General features: G+C 41.4%; 1 protein-coding gene and 1 long non-coding RNA gene across 3 annotated transcripts in view; one reads left to right on the forward strand and one right to left on the reverse strand.

The window, feature by feature from the left end:
• Positions 1 to 257: 257 nt before the first annotated feature.
• GRM7 (glutamate metabotropic receptor 7) overlaps positions 258 to 18,329 on the reverse strand; it is a 399,138-nt gene continuing 381,066 nt past the window's right edge. For both annotated transcript variants that reach the window (XM_079959692.1, XM_079959691.1), the window contains one exon: positions 258 to 1,500. Coding sequence is in view for 1 of the 2 variants with exons in the window: in XM_079959691.1 (XP_079815817.1) it covers positions 1,451 to 1,500 (50 nt within the window). In the remaining variant the exon portion in view is untranslated. The remainder of the gene's footprint in view (positions 1,501 to 18,329) is intronic.
• LOC307209226 lies at positions 9,681 to 17,906 on the forward strand. The gene is made up of 3 exons (XR_013835444.1): positions 9,681 to 11,380; positions 13,475 to 13,534; positions 15,026 to 17,906. It is a non-coding gene; the product is annotated as an uncharacterized lncRNA (long non-coding RNA).

Raw genomic sequence — 18,329 nt, forward strand, 5'->3', positions numbered from 1 at the left:
TTACATTTGCTGTGTATATACAATTTATATTCCAGTCACAAATAGACACAATCTGTGCACTTCACCTTGGCCAAGAATAGTCTTCTGTTCAGCAAGCATCCAATTCTGGAATCCATTCCTCTGTCACACAAACACAGGGAACGTGCTTTTTCTTGCGACTTCTTGCCTGTCTCGTCTCTATCTCAGCAAAGACTAGCCACCTTGATATAACCTTGAAAGAGAAGTGGGGTCCCAACTAGAAAATAGCATTTTTACAGTAAAGAAAAGTTAACCAAAATGTTTTATTGATACATTCTTAGACAATATCACAGGTTTGAGAGTATGGAAAGAGGGGAGTTCTGCGGCAAAGATTGTTCTCACTAAATTGGCACATAAGCAGCAAGATTAACGAAATTACTTATTACAAACAGTATAAAACATACATGCTTTTTTCCCTTAAAAGTCTTTTTTGTTTGTTTAAATCACACTGGTCAGTCAATAGTGGGGCATTAACAAAGAAAAAAAATCTTTTCAAGACATGTAAAAGCCATTTTCTTTCTTTCAAATACCATAAGAATTATTGAAATTATTGCAAAATAGTTATATACCGTAATGAAAAGAACAAAATAGAAACACAAATACAAATATCCAACATAAATTATTAACATGTACTGTAAAATACATTACTGGCATGCATTCCAAATATCAAGACGACCTCTATCAAAATTCAGCAATCTGTTCTGCTTTCTCTGTTGCCATCAGAATTATGAAAGGCGGAGAATGGAGGTGGAGGTGGAAGAAAGGGGCGGGGACAGAGTGAGGGGCTTGCTTGGTCAGCACAGTTTTTGGTCTTAAGTATCTTTTTTCTCCCTTTTGTTTTAATTAAAAAAATAACATATATGAATTGCAGTGGTACAGTAATAATCATACAAGTCATGTACATAAATTCTTTTAAATCTCAGGAGTTTCGTCATTTTTGTTTTAGTGTGCTAAAGTTAGAAAGAGCAGGGCTTGCATGATAACTGTGCATTCAAAACCAATGGTGAACCTCTGAAACGACATGAATGGCAATATGCAAAAATCCCTCACAAACTGTACAGAAAGTTCAAAAACTTGCAGTTTGGAAGTACATAGAAAGACAAAAATAGCCCCTTGAAAGTCACCATGGCCAATTGCAGTTCACCTGGGAGAAGCTGGTTGGAGCTCATAGGTCATACCTCCCATACAATGAAGAAAAGGTCCAACATCACAGCCCAGTGGCAGTGCCAGTGACTTATTAAGCCAAGAATAAGTTAAGGATATTTTCATAGAGCAGCTGTTCAGAATACTTGGATCCTCCATAATAACTGCCTGGCCTTTCAACATCTCCAGCAGTGCATACGCTGCAGTTTCAGGAACAGGCCTACACGAGGTTAGGTGACTGAATGGATGAAAATCTCCATCCTCCCATGGCTCCGTCTGATGCAGCTGACTAGATAACCAGATTGTTATAACTGACATACTTCTTTTTTGCAGCAGGGCCTGTGGAAGAAAAGGGCGAGAGAAGACCAATCAGCAATACAAGAATCTGCTGAATCTTCTGCCATGGTCTGTTGGTAGATACCAACATTTGGGAGCTGGCGTTCTATGGTGAGAGAAGAGGGAAGCAGAGTGGCACAGCCATGCATGCAGGTACATAAAAATTACCAGCCCATAAACATTGTTACTAGTCCATCTTCCTAGGTGTACCAATGTAAGTCGTTTCTCGCACGTGAAGAGCTTGCAAGTAGTCCACTATCGTACCATATTTTCCCCATTTGGAGAATATATATATATATATATATATATATATATATATATATATATATATATATTCCATTACAAACCAAATCTTGCATGCCTGTTTACATGTGGTTGCACAATGTGCACACACATAAGGTGGATTTTACCTAACAAGTCCCATCAGCAGAAGCCCTGCATAAGGACTTGCACAATGGGGCTTTGCCTCCTCTTCTTCCCCCATGCCCTCTGCCCGGGCTATGTATTTCAGGAGTGTTAGGATATTTCCGTTCCACCTTAAAAGGGAGCAGGCTTTGTGAGTCACAGAGTCTGTGTATTTCCTGTTCACAGGAAGTTTCTCTTTTTGTTATTGCTTTCGTTTCTCTCTCTGTGCCTGAGACATCGAAGCAGGCAGTCATGTTTTCTCTTTGTTCTGACCAACGCTGAATAAAGTTGTAAATATGCTCTCCTGAGTGCGTCTTTCGCTGTACGAACTCTGCACGAGCTCTGGAATGTGGCAAGCTATTTCTGAGGCTTCGTGTTGCTAATTGACTGATACTGTATCTACGGGAGATCGAGGGATCGTCCGGCATCGGCGTGGGGGCATGATGGACTCTGTCTCCCTGGCAGTATCCCAACAAGGAGATCCCAAAAAACCAGCATGTGGGGAAGGAAGAGGCCGGGTCATTCTCTCTGGCAAGCTGAAATTCTTGCGCTGGCAGAATGTTTGATACCACGTGAGACTGAATTCGTCCAACAGGGTTGAATCCAGCAAAGTCATTTCATGAGTGGAATGACGTCTCCTTCCCACTGTGCCCTCCCACCCTCCTCAGATCTGCTTCTAAAGGTTTGGGGAGGCACCAGAGCCCCTACTGACACAGAAGTAACTGTGGGGCTATTTGGACGCTTGCCGGTAATTTTATTTTATGGCTAAACCTGAAATACTTCTGTGTGCGTAGCCACCATTCACATCAGACAAAATCAATTTTCATCTCAAAGTAACAGCCTCAATTATTGTCATCAGTGGCAAATTGCTAAATGGCAATTGGTTGTATATAAATATACGAAGGGTGAATAGCATGCTTGTGTTTATTATTAACATTACATGTGTTAACCTGTAAGTATGCTTACAGCTGCACCGTTCAGAAAGAGCAGGGAGTAATTCGATCTACTAGGAACTTCTCCTTAACAACCCCACTGAAATAAATGGTGGCTATGCTTGTGCCCTGGCATAAGTTTAATTCATTCACAGTGTTTGTGGAGGACCAGCTGCCGGTGGATTGCGCCTGTTGTTATTGGGGAGCGGGGGCGGGGGGGGGGGGGGAAATAAGCTGTAACTTTCTAAGCATCTGCTGCTGCAAAATGCCATCAATCTAATCAGAGAGGAGCACCTGGTAAACAAGATCCAGACAGTAATAATGGCAATAGCATTAGATGTCCTCATATACACACACAAAATGGCCAGAACAGATTGCAAACTGACTTTGGGTTTTGGATCTTTCCAACAGTTATTGATATGAAATGAAAGGCTTCGTATCAGAATTCTCAGTTCTGCAGCACAAAGGGTTTGTGTAGTGATGGTACTGAAGAACAATAACCCTAAAATGTTTAAGTGGAAAAGGGCCACAAAAAAGTAAGTTTATAAAAGTGTTTTCAGAATAAAATAAAGATGTCATTAATAGCAGCGGATGACTTTTTTAAAAAAAATAGTTTTATTAAAGATTTTCTTGGTTTACAAAGTACACGCCTTCTGACATTTTATATAGCTTTCAGTTCACAGTTCTGAGAAAGCGTTGCAATCATTAATGAATTCACCTTCTTGTCACAACAATGGAGCAAGCGTCCAACTCGTTCAGAACTTGAGCCTGACCAAGCCTGTTGCAGTCTATCAAATAGGGATTGTTGTATGCTATGTGTGTGGCAGACTCCTAATTTTGCCACCTGCAGAAATAAAATCCACAGTTGGGCAACCGGTTGGCACAAAATAGTGGGCAAGATTTTGAGTTCTCCAGGATGGGCCTTGTGTAAAGCAGGGGACAAATTTAAAAAAAGTGACAAATTGGCCTGATGTTGTAGCCATCAGATTTGCATCTAGACTCAGTCTCAAAAGTGGAGCCTTCCTTTGTTTCTGCAGGGTGCTCTTTAGGGAATTTACCATTTGAGGATCCCATTCACTCCAGCTGATTGGGTTTCAGCTGACTTCAGAAGCAGCTCACCTGATGGGACACAGCCACAATGTTTCTTTCCTGGCAGCAATGCTACTGCTTACTGAGAGAGGAGGGTTGAGACAACACAGGGGGTGGCACAGTGGAGGCAGACTAGTCAATCCGGTGCTCTCGCTGGTGTGTCCACACTGCATTTACTTCCCTGCTGCCTCATCCCCTCCTGGTAAGAAGGAACAATACTTATGATGGGAATCTACAGTTGCCACTGCCCCACTGGGCAAGCCACTTCTGATGGACTGTTTTTTTAAGAACTCTTCCTAAAATCAATATTCAGCTTTCTCAATATAAAAACTCTCTGCCTAACAAGAAACACGTGTTTCAGGCGGATTTCGGTAACTTCGTGTTTTTGAAAATCTGGGTCAGCCATTGCTTCTTTGTTCCAGAATTCTAAATGTAACCTGAAACCTGTGGCATCTAAGAGAGACTATCCTTATCCCTACCTGGGTTGTATTCACTGAAATTCTACTCATTGAAAGTCTTACAAGACGCACTGAAATTAACAAGCCTCAGCTAGTCAAGCCAATTTATTTCAATGGATCTACTCTGAGTAGGAATAGCACTGAACAACACCCCATGTCTCGATGAAGACATTATGGCTGTTCTGGTGAACGTGAAAGCTTGCTCATTATTTTGTGACATTTCGGTTGGTCCTAATAAAGTGTAAAGGAATGAAGCTTTTCGGTCTTTTGTGTTGTATTCTTTGTTGAAAAAGGATAGCTTTTAGTTAGAGGCTTTTCTTCACAGGAGGGTCAAAAGCTCAGCCCAAGAAACTGAAACTTACGGGGGAAGTGAAACATTAACACAAAAGTGGGGAAGGAATCAAAGAAATTACAGGAAAGAGAACTTAATTCTCAAACAAAATTCCACTGCCCTTCTGATTGGCCAAGAGACTGGGAGGAGAAGTGGAAATACAAAGTACATGAACTAAAACTAGCCAAAATAATTAATTAGTGTTGGACTTGGAACACCATTGGACAAAGAGCAAAAAGCTAAAATGGGGTGGGTGAGGGTGGGCAGGATGGAAAGTGCTGCAGTGGAACTAGAATCTGAGGAATGGAAACTGTTTTAATGTTTAGGTAGGGAAACAGACCACACAAGGTTTAACTAGATGCATTTTTTTTGGTGTTGTTTGAGTATTCCTGATCAAAAATAAAACAAAACTCTTTAAGTTGCTGCTTTACAAACATTTACTAAAAGCTAAACTTGTTTTTAAAAACAAAGATCATGGCCACTGGGCCCATCACCTCCTGGCAAATAGAAGGGGAAGAAATGGAGGCAGTGAGAGATTTTACTTTCTTGGGTTCCATGATCACTGCAAATGGTGACAGCAGTCACGAAATTAAAAGACGCCTGCTTCTTGGGAGAAAAGCAATGACAAATCTCGACAGCATCTTAAAAAGCAGAGACATCACCTTGCCAACAAAGGTCCGTATAGTAAAAGCCAGTACTGGTTTTCCCAGTACTGATATATGGAAGTGAGAGCTGGACCATCAAGATGGCTGATCGCCGAAGAATTGATCCTTTTGAATTATGGTGCTGGAGGAGACTCTTGAGAGTCCCATGGACTGCAAGAAGATCCAACCTATCCATTCTGAAGGAAATCAGCCCTGAGTGCTCACTGGAAGGACAGATCATAAAGCTGAGGCTCCAATACTTTGGCCACCTCATGAGAAGAGAAGACTCCCTGGAAAAGACCCTGATGTTGGGAAAGATGGAGGGCACAAGGAGAAGGGGACGACAGAGGACGAGATGGTTGGATAGTGTTCTTGAAGCTACCAGCATGAGTTTGACCAAACTGCGGGAAGCAGTGGAAGACAGGAGTGCCTGACGTCCTCTGGTCCATGGGGTCATGAAAAGTCGGACGTGACTAAACGATTAAATAACAACAACAACAAACTTGTTTTTATTTAACATAAGATTGGCCGTGCTGGATGAGCCCAGTGGCCCACTTTGTCCTGCGCATCCTGTTCTCACAATGGCAAACCAAATGTTCACGGGAAGCCAGCACCTGAGTGCAATAGCCCTCTCCCCCCACTGTGGTTTCCTACATCTGTTATTCAGAAACATACAGCCTCCTGCTTTGGGGGGTATAAATCCACAGCTTCATTGTGTCTTTATTTCCCCTCATTTCCCCCCCCCCGAGCTGTGCTGAATGATAATAATAATAATAATAATAATAATAATAATAATAATAATAAATTTTTATTTATATCCCACCCTCCCCAGCCGAAGCCGGGCTCAGAGCGGCTAACAACAATAAAAGTAACACAGCATTCTAAAAACAATTCATTCTAAAACAATTCAGAATCCAATTAATGGCAACCATTTTATGAGGATTGCCAAAGGCGGGGGTCAGACTGTGCCTTGGCCAAAGGCCTGGTGGAACAGCTCTGTCTTGCAGGCCCTGCGGAAAGATGTCAAGTTCTGCAGGGCCCTAGTCTCTTGTGACAGAGCGTTCCACCAGATCGGGGCCACAGCCGAAAAAGCCCTGGCTCTGGTTGAGGCCAGCCTAACCTCTCTGTGGCCTGGAACCTCCAAGATGTTTTTGTTTGAAGACTGTATGGACCTCCGTGGGACATACCAGGAGAGGCGGTCCCGTAGGTACAAGGGCCCTAGGCAATAGAGTGCAGAGTCCCCAAGCAGCTAGAGAGAGACCAGGGTGAGAGAAGCAGACTCTGTTTGGCAGCAACCTATAATAATTCTGGGGGAAGGGGAGGCGCAGGTAACTCTTATAGAAAAAAATATGCAGTTTTCCAGCAAGTTCCCCCATCTGTCTCAATAACTAACAACATAAAAAGGTTTTTTCCATGTATAAGATGCCCCCATGTATAAGACACCCCCTACTTTTGGAGAAAGGAGTATGGCAAGGCTGTATATTGTCTCCCTGCTTATTTAACTTATATGCAGAATTCATCATGCAAAAGGCTGGGCTGGATGAATCCCAAGCTGGAATTAAGATTGCCGGAAGAAATATCAACAACCTCAGATATGCAGATGACACAACCTTGATGGCAGAAAGTGAGGAAGAATTAAAGAACCTTTTAATGAGGGTGAAAGAGGGGAGCGCAAAATATGGTCTGAAGCTCAACATCAAAAAAACGAAGACCATGGCCACTGGGCCCATCACCTCCTGGCAAATAGAAGGGGAAGAAATGGAGGCAGTGAGAGATTTTACTTTCTTGGGCTCCATGATCACTGCAGATGGTGACAGCAGTCACGAAATTAAAAGACGCCTGCTCCTTGGGAGAAAGGCGATGGCAAACCTAGACAACATCTTTAAAAGCAGAGACATCACCTTGCCAACAAAGGTCCGTATAGTAAAAGCCATGGTTTTCCCAGTAGTGATGTATGGAAGTGAGAGCTGGACCATAAAGAAGGCTGATCGCCAAAGAATTGATGCTTTTGAATTATGGTGCTGGAGGAGACTCTTGAGAGTCCCATGGACTGCAAAAAGATCAAACGTATCCATTCTTAAGGAAATTAGCCCTGAGTGCTCATTGGAGGGACAGATCGTGAAGCTGAGGCTCCAATACTTTGGCCACCTCATGAGAAGAGAAGACTCCCTGGAAAAGACCCTGATGTTGGGAAAGATGGAGGGCACAAGGAGAAGGGGACGACAGAGGATGACATGGTTAGACAGTGTTCTGAAAGCTACAAACATGAGTCTGACCAAACTGCGGGAGGCAGTGGAAGACAGGCGTGCCTGGCGTGCTCTGGTCCATGGGGTCACGGAGAGTCAGACACAACTAAACGACTAAACAACAACAACAACTTTTGGAGACCCCAAAATTAGAAAATGGGCATATGCACTATCCGTGTAGAAGACGCCCCCAGATTTTTCACCTTATTTTAAAGTAAAAAAAACCTAGTGTTATACACAGAAAAGTACGGTAGTCTTCAGACTTCCACCAACATGCTTTCAGCTTGGGGAAAAAAGTAAATGAAAAAGTTTTTCTTTCCTACTGCTTCCTACTCTCTCCCTATCAACTTAGCTTTCCCATGCTTTTGAAGACTTGTGGAAGGATGTCTGCTGGATTTTGCTTTTAGACGGACTATTAAAAGATAACAAATAACAAATGCTGCGATATAACCCAATCATCTTTGAAAATGATATCAGCGCTATATTCCTTCTTAACCGGATTTATTTTTGTTTTGTGATCACTGTTAGAGGGTGTATTTGATGCTATTTTCCAATGGCAGCGCAACATTATCAAATCAGAATCCAGTTGTAGCTTTTAATACTTCATGACTTCTTCTAATACAAAGGCAGGGTCTGAACCAAAGCGACACCAACGTTGGGGGAAAAGCTGCTTTTATTTCTCTACGCGGAAAGCCTCCCATGCTTCAAAGAAAACCTAATTTGTACTGCAAGATGTAATACTTCACATGGCAGTTGACATGGCTTTAAAAAGATTCATTTACAGCTTGTCTTGAACTGTGGTAAATGGGGAAACAGGAGGCCCTGCTTTGGAACAAGAAGAAAATGGTCTGTGAGATTTGTAGTTAACTTTGGGGTAATTTGATTTCTGGTGCATTTGTTTATTTGCCTGTTCTACAGCTCCCATACAGAGAGAGCCAGGTAATTTACAACATCAAGGCATCTTAATGTTGTAGTATTTATTCATTTTGCCGTGGCATTCGTAGGACTCCTCTAATCAGATTGTTTTAAAGTGCATATTAAATCCAGATGCTTTCAAGCTCCTCTAAGGAACTTCGGGCATACCAAGTGCACACAGCAACAAGATGATAAACATTTTGTTTTTCCAGTTAAATGACCACCAGAATAGAAGGTTGTTTAATAATGATGCTTTATAAAGAACTTATATGAGGCACTGAAGATTAACAAAAGCACGCTACAGCATAGCCAAGTGCCCATGAGGACAGTGTTCTACAGAAGAATGCAAATGAAGCATCGGATGATGGATAATTTTTAGAGGGATTCTGCTATGCAGCCTAGCTAAAAAGTGCTATTAAAGAGTCAATATATCTTAATAATGACCACTTGCACAGAAAACCAAAATGCTTCCCTTTCTTAGCACAGGAGACCACAGGATTGTTTTCAGTACTGTAGGACAGATAGGAGTTTATGCATTTGTCTGGTGGGCGCGGTTTGAAAAGCTGCTTCTTAGGATGTAAACTTCTGGCCAGGGATCATGGAGTTGAGCATAACAAGTGATTGGAACCAAGTGCCATTATTATTATTTTTAACATTAATTCCTACTTTACCCACCAGGATCATAGCTAGGGAGACCGTGGGGTAGCTGGCCACCTGAAATATTCAAGGTTCCTTCCTTGAATATTCACATTTTCTTCTTTTTCCAGCTCATTTTACTTCTGTAGACATAAGGAATGCGCCAGACACTGCTGTTCACCACAGCCTCCGGTATTACAGCCGATGAAAGCATAGGTTGCTAGGATGACTGACAAGCACTTATTTTCACTTGATTTATTTGATTGCATTTGATACAAGGAGTGCGCTTGTTTGAGTGACTGCATTTGTTGCATAAACGGCTTAATTTCAAATACAGTTTGACTAGCTGTATTTGCAATTCTGCTGCCAGACCCACCTCTCCCTAAACTCATGGCTACAGCCAAATGATCACATTAAAAGTGCCTATGGAATGAATAAAAGAGCATGCTTCTGAAATGTTATGAAATATGGCCTTGGCTTTTTTTTTTAAATGACACACCTTTTAAATGACACAATTTCTATGCAGCCACCCTATATTTATTTAACTTGCATTGTGTTCATATCCATGTGGGACAGGAACATGGAAAAATATATGGATCTGAGGATAAGGTCAAGGTTTGGCTCTGTGTGGCAAGTCTGAAAACGTTGCCTGTGCTACTACACGATGCATAGCAGCTACAAGCATGTATTATTAATAGCGATATAACTGCCATTCAGAAGCATTGCAGGACAGGAACAAATTGGTTTAAAACAAGTGTATTAACATTCCCTGACAGACTTCAAAGGGGTGAAATCACATTATTTTTATTTTATTCTGATTTCACAAGGTACAACCCCCAAATGTGGCAGAGCTCTTTATATGCACCTTGAGAATTGGCATCTAAGGTGTATAGGCCTAAATTGTCACTGCAAATAGGATCAAATTAAGCAGCTCTAGACACAGCCTGAAAAGCTGAAATGAACTGAAATGGCATGAAGGAAGGAAGAGTTGCAGGTTGCTTAGCAACTATTACCATTTCTCCGCATTAGATGAAGGCAGTTCAAACTTTGGAATTGTTGATATTGGTTTCTGGGAATGTGCAGGGAGCTTTTTAATTTCACCATGTCACAAAAGAAGCTAGCTGCCATTGTTAGAGGAAGACTTGACATCTGAAATTTGGAGAGTGATCCGTTTTTCAACGGCAAGTAGGCCAGAAGAGGCAGTTAAGAATTTTAGGGCCTGCCTCTTAGCAGAAATGCTACATTTACTTTCCCAAGGTTATCAGAGCTGGGCATCCCTTTGAGATGACAGTGACTGGTGGCAATTCAGTGCTACTGGCAGAATGAGCTGGTATGTTGGAAATAAAACTATTACGAAAGAGACTTGTATAAGTCTATAAGCCACACACACACACACACACACACACACACACACACACACAGCTGAGCCTGGAGCCTCGACTGCTTGTCTCATAGCCTTAACAGTATCATATTTTGCTCAGAGCTTGCATACATTTGGGGGGAGGAGGAAGGATGAGACTCCAGCCTCAGTTTACTTTTGTACCCCCCTCACAGCAGGACCTTAAGCCATATCACTGGAAAACAAAATCCTTACAGAAACTGACACATTCTGTCCAGGTCTTTGGAAACAGTTCAGAGCATGGCCACCAACAGTTGTATTAGCTAAATGAAATTAAGGATGAGACTGTTTTCAATACTGTGTAAACTCCAGGGTCATTTGGGGTATCACGTTAAAATGGCTGCACGTCTATCACCGAAAGCTGAAGCACAGAAGGAAACACAACATCATTTCATGTCATCATTGCCTTTCATGTGCTGATGTACATCAGATCCCCCCCTTTGATTCACTATTGCTTGTTGACAATCAGGTACATTCAGACACGCTGATTTGAAATGGTTCTGCAGAGATAACATCAGAATCCACTTATATGCTTAACTGATCTTTGACTTTTCAGAACTGAGCTTCTCCTAACAAATTCCAACTTTATAATTTGTTTGCTTTTTTCTACTTGCCCCTCCAGCACTGATGGATTCTCCTTGAAGGCAGAGCACCTGCCTCAGAATTCAGAATAGCATACACAATAGTCAATCCGCTCTAAAGAGGTAGCAAGTATTATTCCTTTTCATTTGTGGAGCAGAAATCAAAGATTCCAAGCTGTGAATCGCCACACTCCTATACATTCCTATACAAATCCCCCTGAGTACATTGGGGATTACTACCAGGGAGGTAAGTGAATATTGAAATAGGTTTCTAAGGTTGTCATGAATCTGGAGAGGGATAGGGTGACAACATGTTGAGAACATGTTAACTCAAACTGTGGGTGCTAGTTAACAAGCTGGCCTGTGCTTTAAATGGGGTCAAAGTTCAGAACAATAAACCACAGTACTCAGATGGTCAGTTTTACAAGGTGTTATAAATTGTGCAAGACTAACTACTCACTTCGAAAGCTGAAAAATGCACAGGTAGGTTTCCAGGCTGAGAACCACTCTCCATTAGGCCATGACTCTGTGCCTTCAAATGAGGAACAATGCACAGGAATGCTAAGATCTGAGCAAATGGGCAAACAGGCACATCGGGGACACCTACTGTTGCCAAAGTTTCCTATCTGGTTTTGTAGTTAAGCCTCCAGAAAATGCATTGGTAGTTGTTGGTGAAGTGACAAATGGAACAAATGGAACAAATGTCTCATATGTTTCTTTTTCTTAAGGTTGGTACAGACATTATGTTTGGTGTTGAGCCATTAAAATGACTTGTGTCGAGTATCTATCCAGGAGACACAAACCTCAAATATAAACAGTCATACCTCGAGTTGAATGTGCTTCCGGTTGAGCGCATTCGAGTTGCGTTCCATGGCAACCCGGAAGTAATGGAGCACATTACTTCTGGGTTTCGCCACTTGCGCATGAGCAGACGCTCAAAATGACGTCACGCGCATGCACGGAAGCGGCGAAACGCAACCCGCGCAGACGCACCGTCATGTCTTGCGTTCCGTTCAGGATGGGAACGGGGCTCCGGAACGGATCCTGTTCGCATCCCGAGGTACCACTGTAAAAACAAAATGCGATTTCAAAATCCTTAGAGAGCCAAATTAAGGCATTCATCAATATATTTCTGCATTTAGAGTCAATGGGTGGTAGCGAATTGGTGGCCTTGTGCAACCAGAATAGATTTGGGGGCAGGGCAAGCACTGCCAGAGGAATCTCCAAACATTTCCTACCTTCTTCCTCTTCCATGACCCGATATCTCTGCTGGTGGAATAATGTTAAGGACATTAACTGGATATATGGTTTGCATACACACATGGTTATATGCTGGTCATTTTACATTTATGTGTTTGCTTCTTTAAAATATTTCATGACTGAGTCAGGGTTGAATGCTACCCTGAGACTCTCTCATTATTAGCTTTCTTATAAATGCACATTATTTACAATCCTTAAGCAAACTCAGACTAGGCTAACAATAGAAGTAAAATATAAAAGAACTGTGTGAGCCTGTTACCCATGGAACTGGTAAAATACTATCACACAAAACGATGCCTGAACCATAAGTAACAATTATAGATGTTCACCATAATAATTTTCTTTAACCTTGGCTGCCTGCAAGAGCAGTTTGAAGTAGCAGTCATCAGATTACAATACTTCTAAATGTGCTACTGCAGTATATTTATTATTGCACATTGCACTGCACAATGTGATGGTACAGGTAGGTGCCTTATCTAAATTAGAGCTAGTTAATTATATGGATAGGGACGCAGGTGGCGCTGTGGGTAAAACCACAGAGCCTAGGACTTGCCGATCAGAAGGTCGGCGGTTCGAATCCCCACGACGGGGTGAGCTCCCGTTGCTCGGTCCCTGCTCCTGCCAACCTAGCAGTTCGAAAGCACGTCAAAGTGCAAGTAGATAAATAGCTATCGCTCCGGCGGGAAGATAAACGGCGTTTCCGTGCGCTGCTCTGGTTCGCCAGAAGTGGCTTAGTCATGTTGGCCACATGAACCGGAAGTTGAACGCCGGCTCCCTCGGCCAATCAAGCGAGATGAGCGCCGCAACCCCAGAGTCGGTCACAACTGGACCTAATGGTCAGGGGTCCCTTTACCTTTACCTTAATTATATGGATTCTTCAATATTCACAAGAAGCCAGAAAGTTGCACTGAGTAACCAAAAAGCATTCAAACTCTGGAGATGTGAATGGTATAATCCTGAAGTGGATCAAAACAAGGTGAGATGAGTCTGACTGCAAACGAGCTGAGGATTATTATTATTTAATTACATTTTTGTATTTAATTGTATTTAATTACATTTTTATTTAATTACATTATTGTAGGTACTTAAGGAGATACACAGATATAAATGGGCAATCACTTGATGGCTTCTAAATTGCATGGTAAGACTTCAAAAGCAGTGCATGAAGAGGGGTTCTGGATTAAATCTACCCACACAGCATTGCTTTCAATGGGATACATGTTTGAATGTGTATCCACATTCTGGCAACTTGTACCAATAACTGTGTGTTGCTGTTTTAGTTATTTTCAGTTTATATGACCCATTTTCAAATATTTTGGAATCCTCTATTATGTCTTGAATCATTAGATCATATTTACTGTCGTTTCTCCCCCAGACAACTAGTCAATTTGTTCACCTGTTTTTAGAAGCTGTTCTTGCAAAGCTCACCAAGAGCATGATCCTTGAAGCAAGGCATTCTGACTTACGTCAATTCAAACCCAGCAGAAATACATCTGTTATGCATCTTCCTCCTGAAAAGGATGCTTTAATTGTGGTGTTACAAAAAGAATAGTTTGCCCCTGTTGTTTTAATGGAATCCAAAGCAGAACACAGCTGCTTAGTTCTGCTCCAGCTACTATTCTAAAGCCTTAAATCTGCAGTACTGTCATGTATCCTTCAACTACACCTACAGCTGGTACTGCTGTTTCTTTTAATGAGACTTAACATGGTTCAGTTCCTTATGCACAAGGTTGTGTAGCACATATGTTCTGGCCCCACAACAGTGTAACTACACAGAGGATGAGGCTAGACTCCTCTTGTGCAAGAAGGCCAGTCCCCTTTGCCAATATTCAGGAAGAACAGCAGCCCATTGGATCCAATCATAATTCTAAGCATTAAGCTTTATTATCAGACAGGAAGTTGTAATCTAATTAGCACTATTTGCACATCAAGACATAAGATTGCATCAGGTGCATGTCCTTGGTTCAGTTCTGTTATTTTAATGATGCACCAATTGTCCTGTCGTGGGCAGTCCAGAGCTTATGGTATCATCACAGTTCTGTTTCTGAGACAATGGGTTAAATGGCAAAGCCTGACAGACCACAACCCTCTAAAAGAGTTCATTCAGTTGAAACAGGTTTGAAATTAAATCATTTAGGCATAGTGAAAATAACTGATCTAAACAGTTAGCCCAGAATGGGAACTAAAGACTTAATAGAAGCCAAATAAGTACTCAGTACAACACACTGATATGACTTCATCAACGGATGTGCCATATAAAACCCTCTTTGAAACTAGTATGAATAGATCTGGTGAAAACAAGGAGAAAAATCACACGAAACAAAAAATGTGCCATGTTGTCATAGTAACCAGTATTGCAAGAAATAATGTTCTGAAGCAAAAAGCAAACAAGCTAAAAACAAAAACAAAAAAACCCCACCATTTCTAACACAATCAATGGAAAGTAAGAGGTGTTGAGGTTGTTAATATTTTGACAGACTACAATAAGCAAACATTTACAGACAACTGCATGTCTTCTTTTTGAAGTAGTAAGCATTTGGCTGTTGATGCCCCTTTCATACTCTAAGCAGATCTACCATATATTTTGGAAGGTGGTGTGTCTGTCTATTCACCTGTTCTCTGTGCATTCCAGAGCCTCATGAGATACCATCACCAAACCTGATACGGTGGTTGCCAAGAGGGAGGAGGCAGTTTTCTGGATACTGCATGCTATTTGGAATCAAGATGGTGGATCGAAACATTCTGAACTCCACCACTTCAGATGCCTCTGGAAATATTGTTGCCCAGTTAGGTAGGTTCGAGGAGTGGATTTCGGCCTATGATTGAATTCCATCAGACCCTGTTTTGAATTCAGCTGGTGGACCACACAGTTTCAAACTGTGCCAGTCTGGATGCCTCTGAAGATATCGCTGCCCAATTTGATGTAGCAGTTCCAAAATGTGCTGATGGTGACATCTCCAAAGATATCTCTCGCCATTGGTTTTGGCCCCCTTTGTAATAGTGACAGTTGATACAGGAATTGAGCCATGTGCCAAGTGAGTAATCCTGCAGGGGTCTGCTCCACCATCATGTTTAGGGAAGTTTTTAATGACTGATGTTTCAATGTATTTTTTATATTTTGTTGGAGGCCGCCCAGAGTGCCTAGGGAAACCCAGCCATATGGCTGGCGTATAAATAATAAATTAATATTAATATTAATGTTAATATATTATGTTCCCCACAGAGAACATACTGTTTTGTGATCAGGGGCAGGAGAAAGGAGACAGTGTTAATTTAAAAGCCCAAATTCTGGGTTGGATTCTATTTGGATTTTCCATGGTCAGGTCATGTGTGTACACACAAGTGAACATATTTTATTATCAATTTATAAATCTCAGGCTAAATCTCAGAATTCTGTTGTTTCTCAGAATTCCCAAGAGATGCCAGGAACTTTCAGCTACTTTTGTATAATTTGCAGAAAATATCTGCTTTACTGTGTGCCATCTGGAATATGGTAGTATCTATTGACAGTATAGCTAGCTAATCGATGCAGTGTAGAGTCTGTCGGAGACTACTATCCTCTGGAGTGCATCATTAATATAGTCAATATTTTAAAATAATTTACAATCTACTTAGAGCACAGAAGACCCATCAATGTGTACTTGAAGGAATTTACTTACAGCAAAGTACCCATCAGTATATTAAGGTTGAACGATAAATGTTCAGATTAGTATTTGTAATTAAATGGATACCCATTAAAATAAAGGAAGTGCTTCTACACTCAAGTCAAACTGTTTGATAAACCAGTTATGGTAAACTAAGTGTAGTTATTAAACCTTTATAAGGAAACACGCGACACAGATCTGGAAGCTCTCACTGGGCAATGGCCAAAATAATGGCAGTCTCATTTCACAGCAAGTGATGCTGAAGATTAAATATTTACAGATAAAAGGTGGACAAATGCAGATGCCATATGGCCATTCATGTTAGGAGCTCTTCAGAGAAATTGTCTTTCTACAGGTAAGAGATTAAGGGTCAAATAAAATGTGACATGAATTGTGTTAATGCAATTAATGCACTCTTCTGTTATGTGAATAGGACTCATGGGGAAGCCTGAACCAAGGGTGGTGCAGAGCGGGAAAATAAATCTCTCTTCTTCCCACAGTCTGAACAAAAACCATCTCTTCATCCCACTTCCCAAGGACTTCCTTGCAGTGCTATTTACTTTTTTGGGACAAAAACCATGCACATTAATTGAATGTACACAATTTACATTGTGGGTCTAATTATGCTCCATTGATGTTGGAAGCAGAATTACAATAGAATCATAGGATTGCAGAGTTGTAAGGTGCCCCCAAAGCACCACCCTTGGATCAATTGGTAGACTATTCAAATATCTATATCAATTCCATCTAACTTGCAAGCTATAAAGCATCCCTGAACCTCTAACAGCACAGAGTTGAGGCATAAATGGACCAAAAAGAGAACATAGGTAACAGATTAGTGATTACCTAGGGAATCCTAAGCAGGTTGCTATTATTTTTATTTTTAAGCATGGATGAATTCTTAGAAGAGCAGCATTTTTTTGTTAGGCAGGGTAGGAAAACATTTAATTTGATGAATGTATTATTTTTGTGAATTACTCCCTTGCCTCCATTCTTTGGTGTGCAAGGAACCCAAGATGTGTTCTGTGGCAGAGGGTCTTAATAAATGTGTAGCTACATTGTTTCATTGTGATTGAAACAAAGATGCATTATTCAGAAACAAAACCAGCTCACATAATTTACAGTAAACCTTAAGTGCTTTTAATTAAAAAGCATAAATCACAGAGAGCCATTTCAATGTAAACTGTCTTAAGACTGCTGAATATGTCTGTTCTCATTTAAGTTCCAGTGACTTGAAAGATAACAAAGGCTTGCAAATTACTTTCTCACATTTAAACAATGTCATTAACCATGTTTTTCTTTTTGCAAGACTGTGTTGGCTTTTCCACAGTTTAAGCCAGGCATGGAAATAATTTCCATCGAACTCACCTGCTGTCTTTTCTCCCCAAATAGCAAGACTCATTGTTTTCTCGAACTGTCAGAATTTCAGTTCTGTCTAGTTATCTATGCAGTTCAGAGTCTTCAGTTTGTTTTATTGGTGAGATATTCATTCAAAATTTGTTGTTGTTTAGTCGTTTAGTCGTGTCTGGCTCTTTGTGACCCCATGGACCAGAGCACGCCAGGCACTCCTGTCTTCCACTGCCTCCCGCAGCTTAGTCAAACTCATTTTGGTAGCTTCGAGAACACTGTCCAACCATCTCGTCCTCTGTCGTCCCCTTCTCCTTGTGCCCTCCATCTTTCCCAACATCAGGGTCTTTTCTAGGGAGTCTTCTCTTCTCATGAGGTGGCCAAAGTATTGGAGCCTCAGCTTCAGGATCTGTTCTTCCAGTGAGCACTCAGGGCTAATTTCCTTTCCTTTTTCATCCAAAATAGCTCAGTATAATAATTTCCAGGTGCATGCTATACTATCAAAATGAGGGTGTTTCTCTGCCTCCCCCCCGAACCAGTACACACCAGTATTGTATACAGTACACACCAGTATTGTATACAGTAGCACCTTAGAGACCAACTAAGTTTGTTATTGGTATGCGCTTTCGTGTGCATGCACACTTCTTCAGATACCACAAAAGCTCATAGCAATAACAAACTTGGTTGGTCTCTAAGGTGCTATTGGAAGGATTTTTTTTAATTTTGTTTCGACTACGGCAGACCAACACGGCTACCTACCTGCAACCAGTATTGTACAGACATTCATAGACCCGATTGTAGGTTAGAAGAACAGCCCCGTGTGAAGTCGTTTGCATGGGTGCTTCATAGTATGTTTGCGCAGAAGCAGCAGGATGTGTGGCAAGGAAAGAGGCGGGTGCCACAAGTAATTTCAAACTGGAAGCTCAGAATTAAGTGCATTGCCAC

Source organism: Podarcis cretensis (genome assembly GCF_951804945.1).
Source record: "Podarcis cretensis genome assembly, chromosome: 2".
Taxonomy (NCBI): domain Eukaryota; kingdom Metazoa; phylum Chordata; class Lepidosauria; order Squamata; family Lacertidae; genus Podarcis; species Podarcis cretensis.